Raw genomic sequence first — 19,279 nt, forward strand, 5'->3', positions numbered from 1 at the left:
GTTTGTATATTATTAGTATACATGTGCTCAGTATTTATCCCACTTCAAGTGTCTAATTTTCTCCTTTCCTGAAGTTTTGATATTGCCACCTACAAATTATGGAATTGTTGAGGTAATCAAGGTTTAGCAAATTGTTATAGTGGTTATCCGCGTAGTTTAGTGGTAAATTTACAGCTCTCTTCATCTTTGTAGAGTTTCGGGTCGGAAGGTATACTCAAATTATACTTCTTAATTCTCACATTTGAAATTTAAATTTTTTGTGAGAGGAAATTACGTAGTAAAATCAATAATTTAAGTTTGAGTATATAAAACAAACGGGTTTTTAATCTACTTATATATATGATTACTATCTGGTAATAACTTTTTATTATGCATTAATCTGAAACCATGCATCATTACAGAAGGTAGATCTGGGAATGTGCTGAGTATAAAACTGCGCAAGCGTTAACAATAAATGCTAGGTATTCCCAGTTTTTGAGGATGTTTTTGGGACCATAAAAGGATATTTATGTCACTTTAATTTTAAAGGGGATGTTTATAAGTTTTATACTATGTTTTTTGAGATTATTAGAAAATTACACCTTGCATTTTGAAATCTTGACGTTCATCATATTGCCATTTCGAATTATAGGTATTGTAAAATTGATCACTTTTTTTAAAGTGTACTAATTTGCAATTAGCTAATCTAAGTGGTGAAATACTGATTTACTAGTTAATACTTTAGGGAAGGAAAAAAATTTGACTAATTCCATCTAAAATTCTAGAATGTAAATTTTTCTGAAGAAAAAAAAAATCAATTCTACAATCAAACTGAAAAGGAGAAGAATAGTCTACTCCTTGTAACCAAACACTCCCTCTGGGTAACCAAACACTCCCTCTGAACCCTTACGCGCCAAAAAGCCCTTCTTCCCACCATCCCACAAGAGGGGGGGAGAGAGAGAGAGAGAGAGAGAGAGAGAGAGAGAGAGAGAGAGAGTATGACATCTGCAGTGGGATGGTACGGACCGCTGATCGATCTCTCGAAGGCATCTTTTCACGTCGGCGACTTTGTCCAGCTTCTCGTCTTCCTTCACCCATCCACTCCTCTTCAGGTATTTTTCTCTCCGTTTCTTTCTTTCCTTAATTGGTGTCGTTTTTAGCGATCGGTGACAACAAATGGGGAAAATGCATTGCACGCAGTACAAGCTATGGAAAGGAGGAGAGATAGTGAGAAAGGACATTCATGTCGGCGACGACACCAGACCTTTCTTCCCCATCTCCATTTGGCAAAAGCATTTCGCTTCCGTCGCCCTTCCCGGTGATGTCGTTTTGTTACAAAGTATTTTCTTTTTCCTAATTTTTATTTTATTTTTAGCCCCGTATTTTTATTTTTATTTATTTATTTATTTGGTTCTGGGTTTCTTGTTTCAGATGTTAAGATAACGAAATATGGACATGTGTTGGAGGGTAGAGCCATTTACTGTTCTTCCTTGCTTCCTCTAGTACACCCTTATCAATCACTTGTCTCGAAGGGTACAATTCTTTTTTATTTATATTTTTATCATTTTCACTTTGTGAAGAGGAAAACACAAAATATTATTATGGGTTACAATTTACAAAATCCTTATGTATGTTTGGCATAGCTTTTGCATCCGTAAAAAAAAAGAAGTAAAAGTTATGACTTTTTAGTAAGTATGGAAACACATTTTTTTTTTAATGTACTTAATGGGAAAAAAAAATTTAAATTCTTTAATAGGCAAAAAAAATATTAGAGTGATGTTAAAATTTTTGCAGTGATGCTATAGGTTTCAAATTCTTTTTAGAAGAGCTTTCTTGAGAAGTCATCTGAAAAGTTATCCAAGCACTCCCATAAGCAGCTTTTAGATTTGGCGAGTCGAAAATTGCTTTAAGGAAGTAATGCTAAACAAACCCATTAAATTTAAGACAAAATAATAGGTTTTTTGAGAGGATCTTGAGCTTCATTGTTAAATTTTGACAGGTTGTCTATGTATTTCATTTGTCTAGACTAAGGAAATTATCTTCTGAAAAATTGGGAACACTTGCTCACTAACACTCATTAGTGACCAATAAGTAGGAAAGAATCAGCTATATAGTCCATACAAGTAAATAAAACTCGTTCAGGTAACGAAATAAAAATTCAATGGTTTTAATATATTTTGTTATTATATCTGAGTGGTTTAGGTTTGGATGAGTTAGTGGCAGACTGTCGAGTAGGGATAACAGTTAAGGAAAAGCTCAGGAAGGTAATAGAATGGGTGAAACGAGCCGCGTACACCTTTTGCAGCATACAACCGCACTGCCATGGGGTATTTTTCTTTGTCCTCATACACGAAAAGTATAGCAACTCTCTCTCTTTCTGTTGAATTTCTTCGGTGGGGGCAGCCTATCATATCATACGTACCTTATAGGACCATAGATTGTAACCATACGATTTAAATCAAACAGTACATATGATATGTGGCTGGTTACGGAGATTCCTTGGAATCACCGTTGCACCTGCTTCATAAGCATTGTATAATCCAAATCGTACATCTGCCAGAGGTGCCCCAGGGTTGACATTTTCTCCATTATGCAGTCAAAAGGCCCTATGGGTGGGTTGCCCCTACTCTAGAAATCTCCTGAGTTCCCCCCTTTCCCCTTAAGTTTGTTTGATATATGATATCTCTCTGACAAGTTCTTGTTTCACACTTCATGCTAGTTTATAAAATCATACAATCGTCTTATCAGATTGCTAAAGTGTTGCACTAGTCATAGTCATATTCAGCAATTTACCAAACTACTTATTTGCTAATGTATTGGAATGGATCAGATGTTAAAATTAAGTTATAGATGATTTTTATTTTGGCTAAAATAAGTTCTAGATGAATAATTGGGTTAAACTGACAATGAAGACTCATGAGATATAATTTTCTATCTAGCAAACCACATTGTTTGAGTAAGCCCCATGTGCTTAGGCCTTGGTGGTTATATTTATTCCCAACAGTATAGATTGACGTAAAGTGCAAATTTTGCTAGAACTAAGAGATAACAAAACTAAGTTCTATTTTGTCCTTTATTATTACATTCCTTGTGCTTGTAGAGTTGGCTTCCTGATATTTTATGTGAAGCATGTTCGTCCTTTTTTGTTTTCCATACTTGGTGATACTTACAAACAGAAATGTTATAATTTCCAATTACACACATACATACATATCCTGCTAATGTCCATAATGCGTATTACACTACATAATCCTAGAAGTTCACTCTTTCAAAATTACTGACAACGATTCGTGTTAAAGAATATACAGTGGTCAAGGAACTGGAAACTTCCAGAAGAGAGGAAATCCAAGGACTGTTTTTTGCTGTCGGAAGTGTTACGCCTAACTGATGTGTGCAAAGCAGTCTTTTACGCATCTGTCGGTGAAATTTTTCTGCCACTTATTGCTACAACCCTTGGTGAGCCCGAAAAAGAAAAGATGTTCATCAGTAGGAGACTTTATAAAACAGGAGACTCTAGTTTAGCTACTGATCTCATTTGTACTGGTTGTCAGTTATGCGGTTCCCCTTTAAACGTGGAGCAAGGGTAATAGCAGAAAAATCTCTTGTTTTATTGTCTTTTCCATCATTAAAAGAACATGAATGTCATCTTTTTCTTCGTTGCCCTAGATCTATGTTTGAGAAGGATGCGCCCCCTTTATATTGTTCAGAAAGCTCAAACCGTCTGCACACAGTAAGCTTCATATACCGGCCTTTCATGGTAAAGATTTGTCATTAACTTCTTTGGTTCAACACATTTTTTACCCCTTACCTACTAGTCAATGACGCTTTGAATTTCAATCCAATTATAGTTGTATGTATGGGATGAGTCGGAGCATGTGCCACTTCTTGTCAGAAACAAAGCTGCAGAGATCTTATTTGGAAACATCAAGGCTGAAAGAATATATTCGAGCTTCAGAAGACCACATAATGAGAGTAAAGCTGATCCGAAAAACGCCACTCAATTCCATGCCGATGGGGTTTTGGGAGATTTGGGATCTAGTTCATCAGCTGCAGATAAGAGCGTGGACTTGAAGGGCAAGGAACATCTTGGAAGTAAAATGAACTTTTATCTCATATGGCTGATTCTTTTGAAAGCCTTGCTGCAACAAGGTAAGAACAGTCCTCTGAAATTTGAAGTCTCTGTAAATCCCAGTTTGGATATAGAAAATGGTAGGTTTGAAGTGGTTTCAGTGTGGATGCCATGTTTCAGAACCAAAGTTTGTTCAGATCAAAGTGTATCATTAGAAAACTGATTAAATTCCTCATTCCTGGTAGAAATATGGCTGGTCTAGAGTGATTGGAACAACCGAGGACGTAGGGTCAAATAATGTGTCCAAAATTATGTATTTGAAAAATTTTGGAAAATGTAATTCCAAAAGCCAACTATAAAATGTTCATTCAAGAGCATGGAAGAACGGAGGATGCAGGCTCCAAAAAATACGATAAAACATGAGTTTTCTTCAAAGAATTTTTATGACCATTTCTTAAAAAAATTTATCATTTTTTAGAATAGCTCTAAAATATGTAACATTTAGGATAGGTGCATAATTGATGTAAAGGTTAAAATCTGTCCTGAAATATTAGGACATTTTCTAACGCTCGATTGTATCTGTTGTATTATCATATTTTATTTGTGGGTAAGTATCCAAGACACGCACAATTACAGCTCGTTGGTTTAAGGGCCAGTTTGGTAGTGTCGTCGATATTAAAAAAATTGCTATTAGCTATGCTGAAAAAAAAAAACAAACAGCTACTACAAAAAGTAATTTAGTGTGAGATAAACAATAATTATACAAGTATTGATTCTAAAAGTATTATGAGTATTATGAAAGTTTTATTGATTGTATTTTAAGGTGATTGTCATACAATTTAAAAGTTAAAATTGTCTTTAGGCTGCTTCTAATTTTAACTGTAAATTTTTTATAAATTCTAGAAAATTAATTTTAGACTAAGAATAATTACTAAACATAAAGTCTCACGACACAATTCCTCAGCTTCACAAACTACAAGGAAAGACGGAAGAATTGCTTATTTTTTTTAGCACACGGGTTGTCTTTGTACTGTTTTTGTTTTTAATTTTGACTATAAATTCTTCAAAATTTCTTTAAGAATAACTTTTTATGATTTTTACTGAATACAAATTTTAACTGTGGACGGCTAAAAAATTAATTTTAAGCTCTAAGAATTACTGCTAAACATACATAAAGTCTCACGACACAATTCCACAGCTTCACAAACTACAAGGAAAGCCGGAAGAAATGCTTTTCACTCACTTTGTATTAATTTTTTTTTAGCACACGGGTTAATTTCCATCATTGAGTGATACAGAACAAAAGCTGTTCCAAAACAGGGGTATCTGGAATTTTATTATTCAACAAATTGAAGGAGACGCTAACAGCACCGGGGCCTCAGAAACATAGATAACACAGTAATATACTTCTGAAATTAAGACTCAGCTCCACTCTCAGTTAAAGAGCCATCAGTTGCAGAATTTTGGGCTTCCAATAGCTTCATTTGGCGTTCCGCGTGTTCCCGTTCGCAGGCACTTATTCCCATGATGATATCAAGCATGGTTCCGGTTGTGCCAAAGAACACAAGGGGTGCCAAAGATTTCCTTTTTATTCCCACGGGAATGGCTAGCAACGCCCCTGCTACTGAGAACACCCAAGTTCCCAATGCTCTGCACACAATCCATATTTGGTAAAGCTCGTCAACTATCGTTTTAAGGCAATTTTAACCAAGAATTTCCCAAGAAAAATAGACGAGAAAGAAAAAAGAAAAGAGGGGCCAGAAAATATTAAAGAGAGTCCGCTATCGCAAGTTAAAAGTTATATTTATGGCTGTTCATCAATAAAAAAAAATGTTCATGAAGGTTTAAAAGAAAATTTCGGCAACAAGGTAAAACTGAGTGATCCAAGGTTTCAATTATTTTCTTCTTGAAAAGAAAAATTAAGCATCAGATAAGCAAAATGATGTAAGCATCAAGCTCGCTCACCAAATTGCAGCACAGCATAGCAGAATAAAAACTAACAAGGAAATGAGTCCGATGACTTGGATTTGGTTAAACAGTTTTGCCAATCTTTGAACGATAGTTATACAATGCTCAACTACTCTTAGCATTTCATTTAGATGTCATAAAATTATCACTGCCACCATAATCCATATTGCATAAGTTTGAGCTATCCACGGTCAGTATCCTAAATTCCTGAATTCCAACTTTGATATTTTAGGTCAATTAAATTTACAAAATGAGATTCCAACACTACTAATAATCAAAACATGAAACAATAGGTGACATTCAAAACGTATGGATGGCATGAAAGGAAGGGAAAAAAAAAATAGAAACGGTATCTTTATTCCAATATTCAACATCCGGGAGACATGAAAATGCACACAAACTTTGCTAAACCTTGTGAAGGACGTTTGACTAATTTTGTCAGCCTGAGTTGTGATAAAAAAATCAGTACGCCAATGAATATATGTTCAAATTTAGTGAACATTAAAACCATTAAATCCTGAAATGTAAATAGAATTAATTCAAAAGAAAGGTATTACTCAGAAGAACTAAGAGATAAGTAAACCTCAAACGACACAAACAATAAAAAGAGCATCAGATAATGAGCTAAAAAAAAAAATACCATCTTTCTAGATCTTTAAGGAAAAGAAAGACAAAAGTATGACTTTTTTTTTTCTTGACAATAAATCCTAACATAATATCTCAATGACATAACAATGTCATAAGGATAAGGAACAAGTAAAATCTTCTATTCACAACCAATAATAGCATCAAGAGAATACTACTTTCAGGGTTCAAAAGTTTCTACTTCTAAACCAGCTGAAAAATACAAGTTAAAAATTCAGAGTTCACGGGCACAAAAAGAAAGCAACCAAGTATGGGAAAAAGAGCAATGCAAAACAATAGAAAGAAAGAGAGAGAACAAGAAAGGGTTAGAAACAACATACTCGGAGACCGAGCAATCCTCAAGCTGCTTAACATTCTCTTGGCCTGCCATTCGCAATTGCAGACTACAATTATAGGGAAAATGATATTCTGGGCAGCTTCTGACTGTCAGGAGTAATTAATCCTTGACATGAATTTAGCACAAGAAAAGAAAAAAATAGATCGTAATGTTGAATAAACAACGTAAATTCAAAACATGTATATGTGTGTGTCTGTGCATATATATATATATAATATTGTATAAACACTTAACAGCGTGGGTTTTAAAGGAAACTGCGAATTCGTCGGAGCTAAGAAAGAGAAAAGAGGAGTTGCTTACCGGTGGTTGCTACGGCAATCTAGAGTAAGGTGCCCGGCAATTTAGTTTAATTTAGGGCTTAGAATTTGGGAAAACGCACTCAAAAGAAGGAAAAAAAAGAAGGGTTAATTTAAAATTTAGCCCTAAAACAACAATGGTTGTCTCAATTTCCCCCCATAGAGTTTAAAATGACACAAAATAACTCTCAAAGTTATTAAAAAGTTAACAATTTTGATACTCATGTCTATGAAATCTCAATTTTTTATTTGTTTCTGAACACGTGTGGTCACTTAATTCATTACGATAATGTATAGAACTATAGTTTTTGCTGATGTAGGGTCCGTTCACTTTGCTGATTCGAGTTTGTAATTCGAGTTGAGATGTGATTTTATGTGAGAGCTTTTTACTGTAGTAAAAAAGTTAGATGTGATTGTTTGTGAAAACTTTTTACTGTAACAAAACTCGAATTCTAAACTCGTATTGGTGAAGTGAACGGGGCCGTATATAACTATAGTAATTATGTCTTATAGAGAATGAAAAATCGTTAGTTTCTCATAAATTTTAAAGTATATTGGTTGTATATCCTATTATTTTCAATGGATTCTATAAAAATATAAATAAATATATACTTCTAAAAAATGATATATTTTGCACTTTTTTTAAGGAATTTTGGTTGTATAATATTTAAGGGCTAAACCTTTTTTTAAAAAAAATTATTTACGATTTTAAGTTTTAACTGTTAAAGGTGTCACTGTAATTTAATTAATTAAGTCTAAATTGGTATAACTCTTATGTCCATAAAAATCAGGGATAACTTAATTTAATTTTTCCTTTTCTAATTTTCCCGAGAAAATGCTGTGAGAAAAAGTGAAAAATAGTACAGAGTGAAAGAAAGAAAGCGAGAAATAGAAGAATGAGAGGAGTCGGAGGACCTCTTCTATGCATTGGCGATCTTCTCAGCGACGTCGGCGATTCCGATTCCGATGCTTCTTCACAACCTCATCTCGATATTCCTTCTTCGTCTTCTTCCTCAATTCACGCTTCTCAGACGTTTGATCTCCCTAAACTCTTCGAGGTTTAGTTTTCTTCGATTTTCATTTCTCATTTCCAAATCGATTCATCTATTTCGTTTTAACGATCTTAAATTCGGTTCTCCGTAATCCAGATCGGGATATTGTGAAATTCTAAAGCTTTTCAATATTTTTCTTCAATGCTTGCGAATTTTTCATGTTTTGCATATTTCTGTTGTGGTTATTCTAAGTGTGAAAATGTTTGGTTAAATTAGCATCAGAAAGAAGTAAATTTATTTGTTTGATTCAGGAAAACTACAAGAATCTGAACGAGGCGCTTGCTGGCTCAGACCATTCGTGGACTGCTCTAACTTTAAAGGTGATTTGATTATAATGCCACCATTCATTGTACAAATTTGGACTGATTTTGATTATTGGAAATCTCAATAGAACATAATGCAATTTGACTTGAGAATAAATCTCATTAATTCCGCCGAACTTTTGGCACCGTAAACAATGTGCTTCTCGAATTTCATTTTTTATCATCCGTTTGCTCCCATCAACTTCGAAGTGTATCAAATTTTCTCCCTTCATTGATTTTTTGCATTAATATATTTATGTGTGACAAGTGATGTTTCTGTCTCTGAAGGAGACAGTTTGATACTTCGAATGCAAAGTTAAGGGGAAACGGATGATGGGAACTGAAATTTGAGGAGCACATTGTTTAAGCGCTAAAAGTTCGCGAAAATGTATGAAATTATCAATGTGAAATCTTTGGTTTTTTCCTCTTTCTCTAGCCCTATCCATATGAGGTCAAATCAATACGTTCTAAGAAGAAATATTTGAATATTAATCTCATCGATATCATCGATTTCATAAGTATTATACCAAATCCCATAAATCGAATCGCTTTTTCCAGAAATACGAGACATCTAAGTTATATAATTTTTTTTAAGCCAGTTGTGCAGTGCTCTGGAAACTACAAACAAGTTGGTCCAGTCCACTAACTCAACTGCTGGAGTACTATCTGAGAGGATTGGTGAGCTTGAGGAAGTTGTCAAGAGGGGAGACTCTGCTGTTGCAGCTGTCAGAGGTGTTATTTCTTCTCTAAGCCAAAAGGAAGAAGCACCTAAATGCAGTCAAAAACTGAATTAGTTCAATTGTATCTTCAGAAAGGTCAGTGAAGTCATACTTCCAGGCTTTTTAACACTGTTCTATGCAATACACAACCATGTTGAAAAAGAGAATAGTTATGAGGAAAAACCGAAAAAGTTGTATCTGTCTTTGAAGATGATTTCATGACTATCCTTAGTTTCAAGCTTGTTCTATTTTTTAGAGTTATACTTTTCTCTTTAGGTGTTTTCTTTAGATTATTACTTAATGAGGAATGCTAAATACAGACCCTATTTTGGACTCTGTTACATACTCTAGCCTAATCTTTTAACACTTGTCATCTCTATTTTAAGTCATTCCTTTTACGCTTATTTTCAAGAATGCCATTACTCTCTTTTGGCTTCTAAATGCAATGATTTTTAAGCCAAAAATAAATCTTTTTCTCAAGAGAAGAAGACAAAAACAACTCCTAAAGTACATAGTTTGCACCAGCTTTTGTCTTCTAATGATTTTACACATATTAATGGAAGGAAAAAAGAAAAGAAGAAAGAGATAGCCTTGCACAGATGATATCGCATATTCCTTTGTTTTGATAGAGAGAGCCTTGCATATTTTAGCAAAGAACAAGGCAGAAAATTTTGACAAGAACACGAAGGAAAGAAAGGGAAAAAAAAAATCTTTGACATGGCATGCTTGTTTGAAACTGTGAATAATGAAAATTTTCAATATAGTTGATTGCAAAATAGAATAATCCAAATAAAAACAACACTCTGTCAAATTAAGTCTTCTTATGCTAAAACTTACAAAATAACTATTCTAAAACCTTCATGATAAAAATAGGTTTTTTCGTCCTATCTTTCAAGCACATATCCTTCTCATGAAAAGAAAAACTAAAAAACGATTGATGGCTTCAAAACGGGAAAAAAAGGGGGAAAAAAAAAAGAAAAGAAAAAACCATAAACAACAAAAGTTTTTTTTTTAAAAAAGCTGGCGCAAATTATATACAGTAGAATTGAAGCAAAACATATATCAGCGGCCTCAACAGGAAAAAATAAAAAAGAAAAGAAAAACCGTTGAAAACGAAAATGAAAACAAAGGTCAAGCAAAATTATGTACCTTAGGAGTTGTTTTTCTCTTCTCAAGAGAATTGCAAAAAAGTATCTCCCCATTGTATGCAAGCCTCTCTCACGCTCTTTTTTTTTTTTTTTTCTATTGGATTGTGTAGGGTCGTTAGATTTAGGAGCCAAAAGAGAGTAATGGCATGTTTGTAAATAACTGTAAAAGCAATGACTTATTATTAAGTTAGTTTTTTCAGAAAATAGAGATGACACGTGTCAAAAGATTAGGCTAGAGTCTGTAACAAAGTTTGTAATAGAGTCTGTATTTAGCATTCCTCTTACTTCATTCTAGACGGTTGCTTTTTGTTTATCAATTGATGTGGCAACTTGATGGCTAAGTAACGTTCAACAGAAAATATTGGTGCCTCTAATATGATCTCCATTTGTAAACATAAATGGAGAGTCTAGAGTGACTTCTAGATAATTTCATATTAATTGTCTGAATTACGTGCTAGCATGATTATGCTAAAGAAAAATCCTGGGCAGCACTAAGTTACATACCTGAGTTTAGCTGTTTATGCGTTTTTGGGGCAACATGATATGATAGGCATTGAATGACCTCCGCATTTTGTTTTTGAACTGGGTGGAGAATTCAACTTTAGAACTCAATATTAGAAGTTAAGGTGTGGATTTACCTTTATGCCTGCAACCACGTGAGCTCCATTTATACATGCCAGCAAAGAAATGAAGCTAGTTGGTTCATGCCGTATGGACAGTTCAACCTGTGTATCAACATTTACTATGGTTGAGTTGCCTGGTGTTTTTCTGTTCCAGTCAACTTCGACCGCACGCTTTGCTAAAAAGCATAACCCAACTTGCTTCAAGTTTTGTTTTGTTCCTCTTTTTTTTTTTTTTTTTTTTTTTTTTTTTTTTTTTTTTTATTTTGGAGTCCAATGGGCATTGTATATTTTGGAGTCCAATGTATGTTTTCCACGATGTGCACCTCCAATAAGAAATAGACAGCTTAAAATGCTATCAGTTAAAAGGCTTGTATTTTGCTGTCCTAGCAAAGCTATTTAGCGATTGTGCTAAAACTACAATCTGGATTGCTTCAATTTAGAAGTCGGCATGTGTGTTTTCTGGGTTCTGCAAACTGTCTATTGTGGTTTGGGGTGGTTAAGTTGGCAAGTTTTGAGCCATAGCCTACCCCCAGTCCAAGATAGTTGAAACATTATAAACCACCTAAACCAACTCAATATGTTACCTCTATTCAGGTTAACCCAACTTAGCTTTTACTTGAGGTTGGTTTGGATTAAGTTAGCTCTTAGATTGGTTGTAAAGCCATTTCCCTTTAGATAAGTTGTATATACAGGTTAGATATATCGGTGTGTTCGTCTGTGTTTACATGTGTACAAAACATATATTATAATGGATTAAGTATAGAAATTAGAAACATTAATGTGTTTAACATATGTATTAAACTTGTAGCGTTATATACCTATAGGTTATAACTCAGTTAACTCTCACATAGTAATTAGTTAGCCAAGTTATAAACTAAGTCATAGTTTACGTAGTTTAACCAGGAAAGAAATTATAACATACATATGTTAAGACGTCTATGTCGTTTAAACAGTATAAGTAACATATGCATAATTGCTAAAGCTCTTGATATATAACAGAGTCGTAAGCAGATTGGCTTCTTAGTCAAGAGAACTCAGATTTGAGTCATCTCACCATAATAGCCGGTTTATACAAGCATGCTTATCTAACAAAATGCTATACTCTTTGTTGCGGAGACTCCACATGTGAAACTGGCTCAACACACTTGAGGAGTCCAACTTGACCCAAAAGATTAACCTATTAGGTCTAGGGTCCTTCCATGTATATAAATCACTTCACATTCTCATTCACTTTTCATGTGGGACAACACACATATGCACTTTTCTCAACACTCTTCTATTTTGAAATATCTTTAACATACGAAATACAACAGTCACCCACATATTTGAAATATTTTGAAAGGTGTGCGATTTTTGTGTTTTATATACAATTAAAGATGTTTTAGTTCATGTAACCCATTATTAAGGATAGATGTTTCCTTCTTTTGCCAACACTCGAGTGAATTCGCATTGTAGAATATTTGAATCTTTTTGAGAGTGTCAAAGAAGGAAACTTCTAAAACTTGACAGGGAAGGAATTGGTCTGTGCATGGGTTATTTCTTGCTATCATTGTTTTTGCTTTTGCTTTTGATAGATGTGGAAGATTGCAAATTTTGAATTTTCCAACTCATGATCTTTGAAGAGAATTTCACGCCATATCCTTTTTTTTTTTTTTTTTTTTTTTTATAAAAAAAAAGCTTTGTAACATCGGTTTAACTTTAAGCAGAATTCCATATCTTTGGGAAAATTGCTTTCAAAAGCATGAGTTGCAACCCAAAAGATCCTTCTTCTGCGTTTGCCATCGAATGAAAAATAATATGTATCACGAACACAGATTGAGGTGTCGCAACTGGAATCAGCTAGACCCACGTTGATCTTACATCATAATGGTAAGGACACCAACTTTAATCACAACTTTTACACCAATTCTTGGGTTGTCATTATTTTCTTTGTAGGTGCAATCTGTAATTGATGCGGTAATCTTTTAAACACCTACTATTAAAAAAATGACAACTCAAGTTGGTATAAAAGTTAGGGAATAAAGTTGATACCAATAATAGAAAAACGTTGCCTTCGTGCCAACTAGTGTTGCACACCACATATAATAGGATTTAATGCTATGCAGAGAGAGAGACCCAAATATGCCGAGCTCATTTTAGAAGTTCATTTTTATTAGATGCGGTACAATAACTAATACAGTTGAATTGCTAACATCAACTCAGCCATAACATCCAAACTCTCTCTGTTCTTTTCCCGTCTAGGAACTATTCAACAAAGTATGGGTTATAGTTTTAGGGGGAAAAACATCTTTTTAACATTATTTTATGGAGAAAATTTTAACATATCCTTTTTAGAACACAAATAAATTCAAATATACCACTAATGAGTTGATTTAGCGGTAAGGATGCCTTTCTTTCTTCCTTCTTCATGTAGGATGCATTTAGAGTTTGATGCTCTACAATCCCACTATAGAGTCCTTGTCCGATCAGTGTGTTGTCTGTTGTGAACCAAAAGGACGCGATCTAATTCTACTAGAAATATGTTAAAAAGTTGTAGAGTTGAAAAAAAATTCCAAATTCAAGTGTCCACATCTTTTATCATTTAATCTTTCAATTATATTTTGCTAACTACGTTCAGGAATTGAGTATTGGATTGAGACTAACGGATGATAAAAATCTTATGATTGAGTGTGGTAGATGCTAAAACAAGTCATCCGAGCAGAAGTGCGACGCCAATTCAACATACGTCTATACACGGTTCGGTTTGGTCGGTTTTTTGAGACAGATAATAAAGAATCTTTTGATTGAGTGTGTTAGATGTTACATGCTAAAGCAAGTCGTCTGAGCAGAACTGCAACGCTAATTCACTTGAGAGTTTATCCTTGTGCGTTTCTTGCTTGGTTTTAACTTTTTATGTTATGTAAATCTTTTTTTTTTTTTTTTTTTTTTTTTTAAATTTCGCCTTGAAAGCCTTTTTACCCAGTTCTTAAATTTTCATGAACGCTCCGTAATCATTTTTACAAAATTTGTAGCAATTAAACATGTCTACAAATCTTTAATCAAGTGCATAGATCTTTAACAAGTTGTATGGTGAATCATTACTGAATTGAAAGTCCATACATATGTAATTCCAATTGTAAAGAAAAAAAAATAGAAAAACGGTTCAGGAAAATCTCTTATTGACAATTTCCAAAAAAAAAAAAAAAATTCTCTTATTTACTGGTCAAGACAAATTTTTGAATTTAATAGGTAAAGGATTTATCTTATAAATACAAGATTAACCAGGTAAATTGAAAAATGTTTAGCTCTCATAATTTTTTTTATACGAACAATTTGTGATTTTAACACCAAAAAAGAAAAAGAACAATATGCGATTCTTGTATAAAAAGGATTCATTATTTACGAGATAAACAAAAAAATAATTTGAATCTGGTCTATTCAAAAACACTATCTCACTCTGTAAATAAAGGATTTACTAATAAGAACATATGGCATTCGTATAGAATTTAGTACTAAGAAACACAAATTCTACAAATACAAATCAAACAAAAATGAATAAATTTCTAAATATAACCAAATGGTATATTCTTCTCACAAACACGGGATATATTCTTGTATTGTGATTAATAGGTTTGTGTTATTATCTCCTTTTAATATTTTAAGACCATCTTTAATGTAAATTTTTAATGTCAATATTATATTTGTCACGAACAAGTGTGAAAATAATATATTTAATGTGTTGTGCTGTAATTTAGCATAAGAATATTTAGATAGTCAGGGATGTTCATAATTTATTAGATGGTTTTAACGGTGTACATTCCTTAAAAAATAAAAAAATTTAATAATTAAAAAACCTTTTGTTGAAAATTTAAAAACGAACTCACTATAAAAAAAAATAGCTCAAGAAAAATTTGTCTAGTAAATTTTGTTAGAGTGCGTTTTCAAATTGTAAAATATATTCAACTTATTTATAAAAAAAAAAAAAAAAAAAAAACGGAATCATCACCGCATACTCGATCAACGAAACCTCCTCCTCCTTTTTCATTCTTCCTCTTCTTTTTTTTTTTTTTTTCTTGAGTTAAAAAAGATCTTTCCTTCGTAACCAACAACAGTAAGGTTTGGCAACTTCCATCATTAGTTTGGACCAAAAAGCTTCCGTCATTAATATTTTAATAAAACAAACGGAGGCAGAACCCATAAAACAAAACCCACTGGTTGGAACTTGGAGAAAAAAACCTTCCTTAATTAATTTTTTGATTGATCACAAAGAGTTTCAAAAAGGGTAACATGATGACCATAAGTAAATCCTATTAAATGACCATATTTAGGCAATTACTGACCGGAAGAGAGAGTTTTATTACTTGCTTTGCTAATCTTTTTCTTTTTCTTTTGAAAAATGCTATGCAATGTCATTTCTACTTAAAATCTACCCATTTTAATTTGATATGAGTCTGTGCCTTGTGGATCGCAATTTCTTGAAAAATGAGTTGAAAAAGTTGTGTTTTAGCTTATAAAAGTTGACATATTAGTGTGGATTAGAACCCTATGGAGGCAAATAGAAGTGCTCTAGTTTCATTTTTTTTGTTTTCTAGGGACACTATTACAACATATTTCTAAACTAAACGTGAAAATAAGATTTAAAAAAAAGAAAACTATAGGAGCTAAAATAATTGTATGTAAATAAACATATGACTTGCCTTAGATTTACTTCATTCCACAAGGATTCTGATAAATTTAGCTAATTTATTGGAACAATTCAAACTTCTAATATTTTGTAAAATTAATTGATCTAATTCAGTTGAAGCAAATGTATCTTTGTAATTTTCTTGATTATATTTTATTATAATGGCCCTAAGAGATTATAAACATCTAAATCTAAAAAATAATGGGATTAGATTGATTATTTTAAAACCCCGTATAGTGGAATAAATGTTGCAAAAATGATAGACGCGCTCTTTTATAATAGAAATTGGCCGCGTTGAAATGTAACATCAAAATTCTTGTAGGTCTTTTTTTTTTCCCATATGTTTTGGATTGCACCCCTCAAGCTTTTATTCAATTAAATTACAGGGCCGGTCAAAATATGATAGGTAGTTTTAAAAATAACATCAAAAGTACAAATAACAAGAACATAATTTGTTGTACAAGACTTCACTATCTACACCTATAATTCCATCTTAAGCAAGTAAGAGGTTAAAAGTTTTGCTCATAAAAATTTAAATTTTTATTCAAACTTTCTAATTATATTTATGAACTAAACAGTTAAAAGTTAGTTGGGTCGGTTTTTTTTTTTTTTTTTTTTTTTTTGAAAATAGGTCTGATGGTTTTAACCTTTTCATACCTAGTATGATTGGACTAAATTGGGTACATTTTGAATCCACAAAACACCCTTCTCGCAAAATTCATGTATTTCAATTTTAGTTTTGAACCAAGCAATGATCAAGTAGGAAAATCAGCTAACAATATGACAAGGCATTTCAAATCACAGGACAAAGAAGACAACACTGTCAACAACAACCCTCCATTTGGTCCGTCTACTTTAAAATACACAATTGGCAATTTATTTAATTATTGAGTCACCGTCTTTATCCCATAGAAAACTGCCCAATGATGCTCTCGATACCAGAAAAAAGAAAGATAAATTTAATCATAAAATATTAGTAGATTCTCTCTAATCAAGACAATTCAGATGACTTCACATTAGTTTATAAACGTTAATCCCTTTTTAATATCGGTTGATGTATCTGAAGCTGTGACATCACTGGCCTTCATAATAGTTAATTCTCTCTAATTGATCTCTTTGTCATAGGTTTTAATTTACTACTATTGAGAATGACGGGTAGGGAAATTGGCAAAGCTTGCTAAAAGAAGAGACAGTGTGACTCGAAATTATCGCTCCAGGACAATTGAGCAATTTGGCATTACTCTACTTTTTTTTTTTTTTTTGAAACTTGAGGTCGGGATTGGGGATTTGAACTGTACACTTAGGTCACGTTCATTTCACCGATTCGAGTTTTGTTACAATAAAAAGTTCTCAGAAACAGTCACATCTAATTTTTTTTTTATTACAATGAAAAGCTCTCACATAAAGTGACATATCAACTCGAATTAAAAACTCACATCAGCGAACTAAATGAGCCCTTATATAATAGAGTGATGTATGAAATTATTGAAACGCTATATATGCAACTATGTGATGATCTACTTATTAGTGATGAGATAAAGTTAGTTATTTACATAGAGCCAATCTTTTACTGATCTACTTGTTATTGATCAAATAAGGAAGGCTATGTGAATCTGTGGGCCGTTTGATAAATAGGCTCCAAATGTGATGGTTTAAAACAAAAAAGTTTAAAAAGTATAAAAACTTTTAGTTTAAAATAATGTTTGGAAATCAGTTGATGTGTAGTCTGAAAAGAAAATAAAACTTGAAATTGTGTTTAGATGTGTGTCATTAAAAGTTGTTTTTATTTTCTTTGCTGAGAGGAGAAGTGTGAGTTTGAGTAAAAAAGGCTATGCATGTTGGTTCAAAATCTTGAAAACATTTTAACGGGGGACGAGGGTACGTATTCTGGATTTCGGATTACTTCTTTGGTTTAAGTTGTCAAAACAATTATTCAAAATGAATCTTAAAAAAGTTTAACAAACACCATTTCAAACAGACTTTTTGGTTCAAAATACACGAATCAAGTTGCTTAATGGCACATATGCTTATCCAACATATACTCTTGCTCCACATTAAATTGTAGCTAACCACCGGTGAAATATAATTAAAAAAATAATAAGTTGTGGGAAAGTTCCGTACGTGGAGGATGATTTCACTTTCATATGTTACGTCGAGGTTGTGCATGCCCAATTGATTTTTTGGCTTTTCTTTCACCTCTAGCACTGTTTTTACATTAAGCACTATATTATTCATCCCTCCATTTAGGAAAAAAAACTGTTCATGTCTACTCTAACAGTGTGTTTGGTACGGTAGAAAAGAGAGAGGAAAGAAAATAAAAGAAAGATTTTGTAGAGAAAAATGAAATTTTAGGTTGTTTGGTAGAGAGAAAATGTAGAAGGAAGGAAAATAAAAATCTATGGGACCCATCAATTTTTAATCCTTCCATTCATCATGAGGGAAAAAGTTTGACAAAAGAATAAGATGTAAAATAATAATTTTCACCTTCACCATTCATCATATTTTTATTTGTGTTACGATATTATTGTAAGATGCCTTAAATTTGACTTTTTTTTTTCTTCTACTAAACAATATGAGAGAAAACTATTTTACTTCCTTCACCTATGTATTTTATTTCTCTTTTCTTCCTTTTTTCTATCCATCTTACCAAACATAGTATAAGTGCGGTTATAATTTCCTTTAAAAAAAAAAGTGTGGTTATAATTTGGAGAAATAAATGTTTGTTTCTCCCCAAAATTTTTCTGAAAAGATTCACTTAAAGAAGAAACGATTCAGCACGGACGGCAAAGTAATGAAATTGACCAACAAATTATTTAAAAGGGATTACATTTACATTTTTAGAGGAGGAAAATAAGGGAAGAAGATCTTTACCCTCAAATAAATAAATAAATAGACTAGGAAGAAGAAGAAGAAGATGATAAAAATAAATAAGCTTTGCAAATTAAGTGGAGCCACGTACGGTAGAGCCATCCTAATTTCAAGGGATATATGCGAACGATTTCTTTCATGCGTAATATTTAGTTGACTTGATAAATAAAAGATTGAAAATGCGGAGAGAGCTTGTTATAAAACTATGGTCAGCGAATCACAAAATAATCATGTATCAGTATTATTAATCAAGCACTTAGTGATTAATCATATATGATTTGGATTTCTAATTAGTAGTCAACTTTACAAACTACTTAAGAGCAGTTTCATTCTACTTTCACGTGTTAGTACTTTTTTGTTTTTATACAAGGTAAACTGACCTTGAATATCGCAAAAGTGAATAAAATTATATATATTTTTATTTAAATTTGTTCTTTTAACTCGTTATTAAAGAAAAATAACAGCATTTTGGTCAATTTTATTCTTCGGTTAGCCGTTTATATGAAAAAAAAGGAAAGAAAGAAAGAAAAGAAGAGAGAAGAAAAGAAATGATTGGCATGTTTTTCCAATATTCACCATGATGTCCCCTTTCAATATATATATATATATA

General features: G+C 32.6%; 3 protein-coding genes across 6 annotated transcripts; 2 read left to right on the top strand and 1 right to left on the bottom strand.

Moving 5' to 3' along the window:
* The first annotated feature begins 855 nt into the window (after positions 1 to 855).
* LOC21403072 lies at positions 856 to 4,394 on the top strand. The gene is made up of 7 exons (XM_024162368.1): positions 856 to 1,091; positions 1,180 to 1,318; positions 1,411 to 1,512; positions 2,182 to 2,306; positions 3,279 to 3,562; positions 3,646 to 3,736; positions 3,828 to 4,394. Exons 1-7 carry the CDS (start codon positions 978 to 980, stop codon positions 4,269 to 4,271), a joined length of 1,299 nt encoding a protein of 432 aa, XP_024018136.1. The 5' UTR covers positions 856 to 977; the 3' UTR covers positions 4,272 to 4,394.
* Positions 4,395 to 5,370: 976 nt separating this feature from the next.
* LOC21403073 lies at positions 5,371 to 7,464 on the bottom strand. Of its 2 annotated transcripts, none has more exons than XM_010093061.2 (3): positions 7,299 to 7,464; positions 6,982 to 7,084; positions 5,371 to 5,698 (listed from the first exon to the last, which is right to left on the bottom strand). In XM_010093061.2, exons 2-3 carry the CDS (start codon positions 7,029 to 7,031, stop codon positions 5,464 to 5,466), a joined length of 285 nt encoding a protein of 94 aa, XP_010091363.1. In that variant the 5' UTR covers positions 7,032 to 7,084; positions 7,299 to 7,464; the 3' UTR covers positions 5,371 to 5,463. The 2 variants fall into 2 exon arrangements, with proteins under 2 accessions (XP_010091363.1, XP_024018133.1); XM_024162365.1 differs by having other exon boundaries at positions 6,982 to 7,103.
* A 666-nt stretch (positions 7,465 to 8,130) lies between these two features.
* Positions 8,131 to 14,067, top strand: LOC21403074. 3 transcript variants are annotated; one of them, XM_024162362.1, is made up of 4 exons: positions 8,131 to 8,352; positions 8,598 to 8,666; positions 9,248 to 9,463; positions 13,815 to 14,067. In XM_024162362.1, exons 1-3 carry the CDS (start codon positions 8,191 to 8,193, stop codon positions 9,440 to 9,442), a joined length of 426 nt encoding a protein of 141 aa, XP_024018130.1. In that variant the 5' UTR covers positions 8,131 to 8,190; the 3' UTR covers positions 9,443 to 9,463; positions 13,815 to 14,067. The 3 variants fall into 3 exon arrangements, with proteins under 3 accessions (XP_024018130.1, XP_024018131.1, XP_010091364.1); XM_024162363.1 differs by lacking the exon at positions 13,815 to 14,067 and adding an exon at positions 11,121 to 11,213; XM_010093062.2 differs by lacking the exon at positions 13,815 to 14,067 and having other exon boundaries at positions 9,248 to 9,665.
* Positions 14,068 to 19,279: the final 5,212 nt, after the last annotated feature.

The sequence above is a fragment of the Morus notabilis genome, unplaced genomic scaffold (assembly GCF_000414095.1).
Source record: "Morus notabilis unplaced genomic scaffold, ASM41409v2 Scaffold570, whole genome shotgun sequence".
In the NCBI taxonomy this organism is placed as follows: Eukaryota; Viridiplantae; Streptophyta; class Magnoliopsida; order Rosales; family Moraceae; genus Morus; species Morus notabilis.

What these genes read in the sequence shown, in the direction of transcription:
- LOC21403074 (XM_024162362.1), top strand. Translation starts at nt 8,191, where the DNA reads ATGAGAGGAGTCGGAGGACCTCTTCTATGCATTGGCGATCTTCTCAGC. An exon ending in ATCTCCCTAAACTCTTCGAG is followed by an intron (nt 8,353 to 8,597) that starts GTTTAGTTTTCT and finishes TGTTTGATTCAG; the next exon opens with GAAAACTACAAGAATCTGAA. An exon ending in GGACTGCTCTAACTTTAAAG is followed by an intron (nt 8,667 to 9,247) that starts GTGATTTGATTA and finishes TTTTTAAGCCAG; the next exon opens with TTGTGCAGTGCTCTGGAAAC.
- LOC21403073 (XM_010093061.2), bottom strand. Translation starts at nt 7,031, where the DNA reads ATGGCAGGCCAAGAGAATGTTAAGCAGCTTGAGGATTGCTCGGTCTCC. An exon ending in GAGGATTGCTCGGTCTCCGA is followed by an intron (nt 5,699 to 6,981) that starts GTATGTTGTTTC and finishes GATTGTGTGCAG; the next exon opens with AGCATTGGGAACTTGGGTGT.
- LOC21403072 (XM_024162368.1), top strand. Translation starts at nt 978, where the DNA reads ATGACATCTGCAGTGGGATGGTACGGACCGCTGATCGATCTCTCGAAG. An exon ending in ACCCATCCACTCCTCTTCAG is followed by an intron (nt 1,092 to 1,179) that starts GTATTTTTCTCT and finishes CATTGCACGCAG; the next exon opens with TACAAGCTATGGAAAGGAGG. An exon ending in TGATGTCGTTTTGTTACAAA is followed by an intron (nt 1,319 to 1,410) that starts GTATTTTCTTTT and finishes TTCTTGTTTCAG; the next exon opens with ATGTTAAGATAACGAAATAT.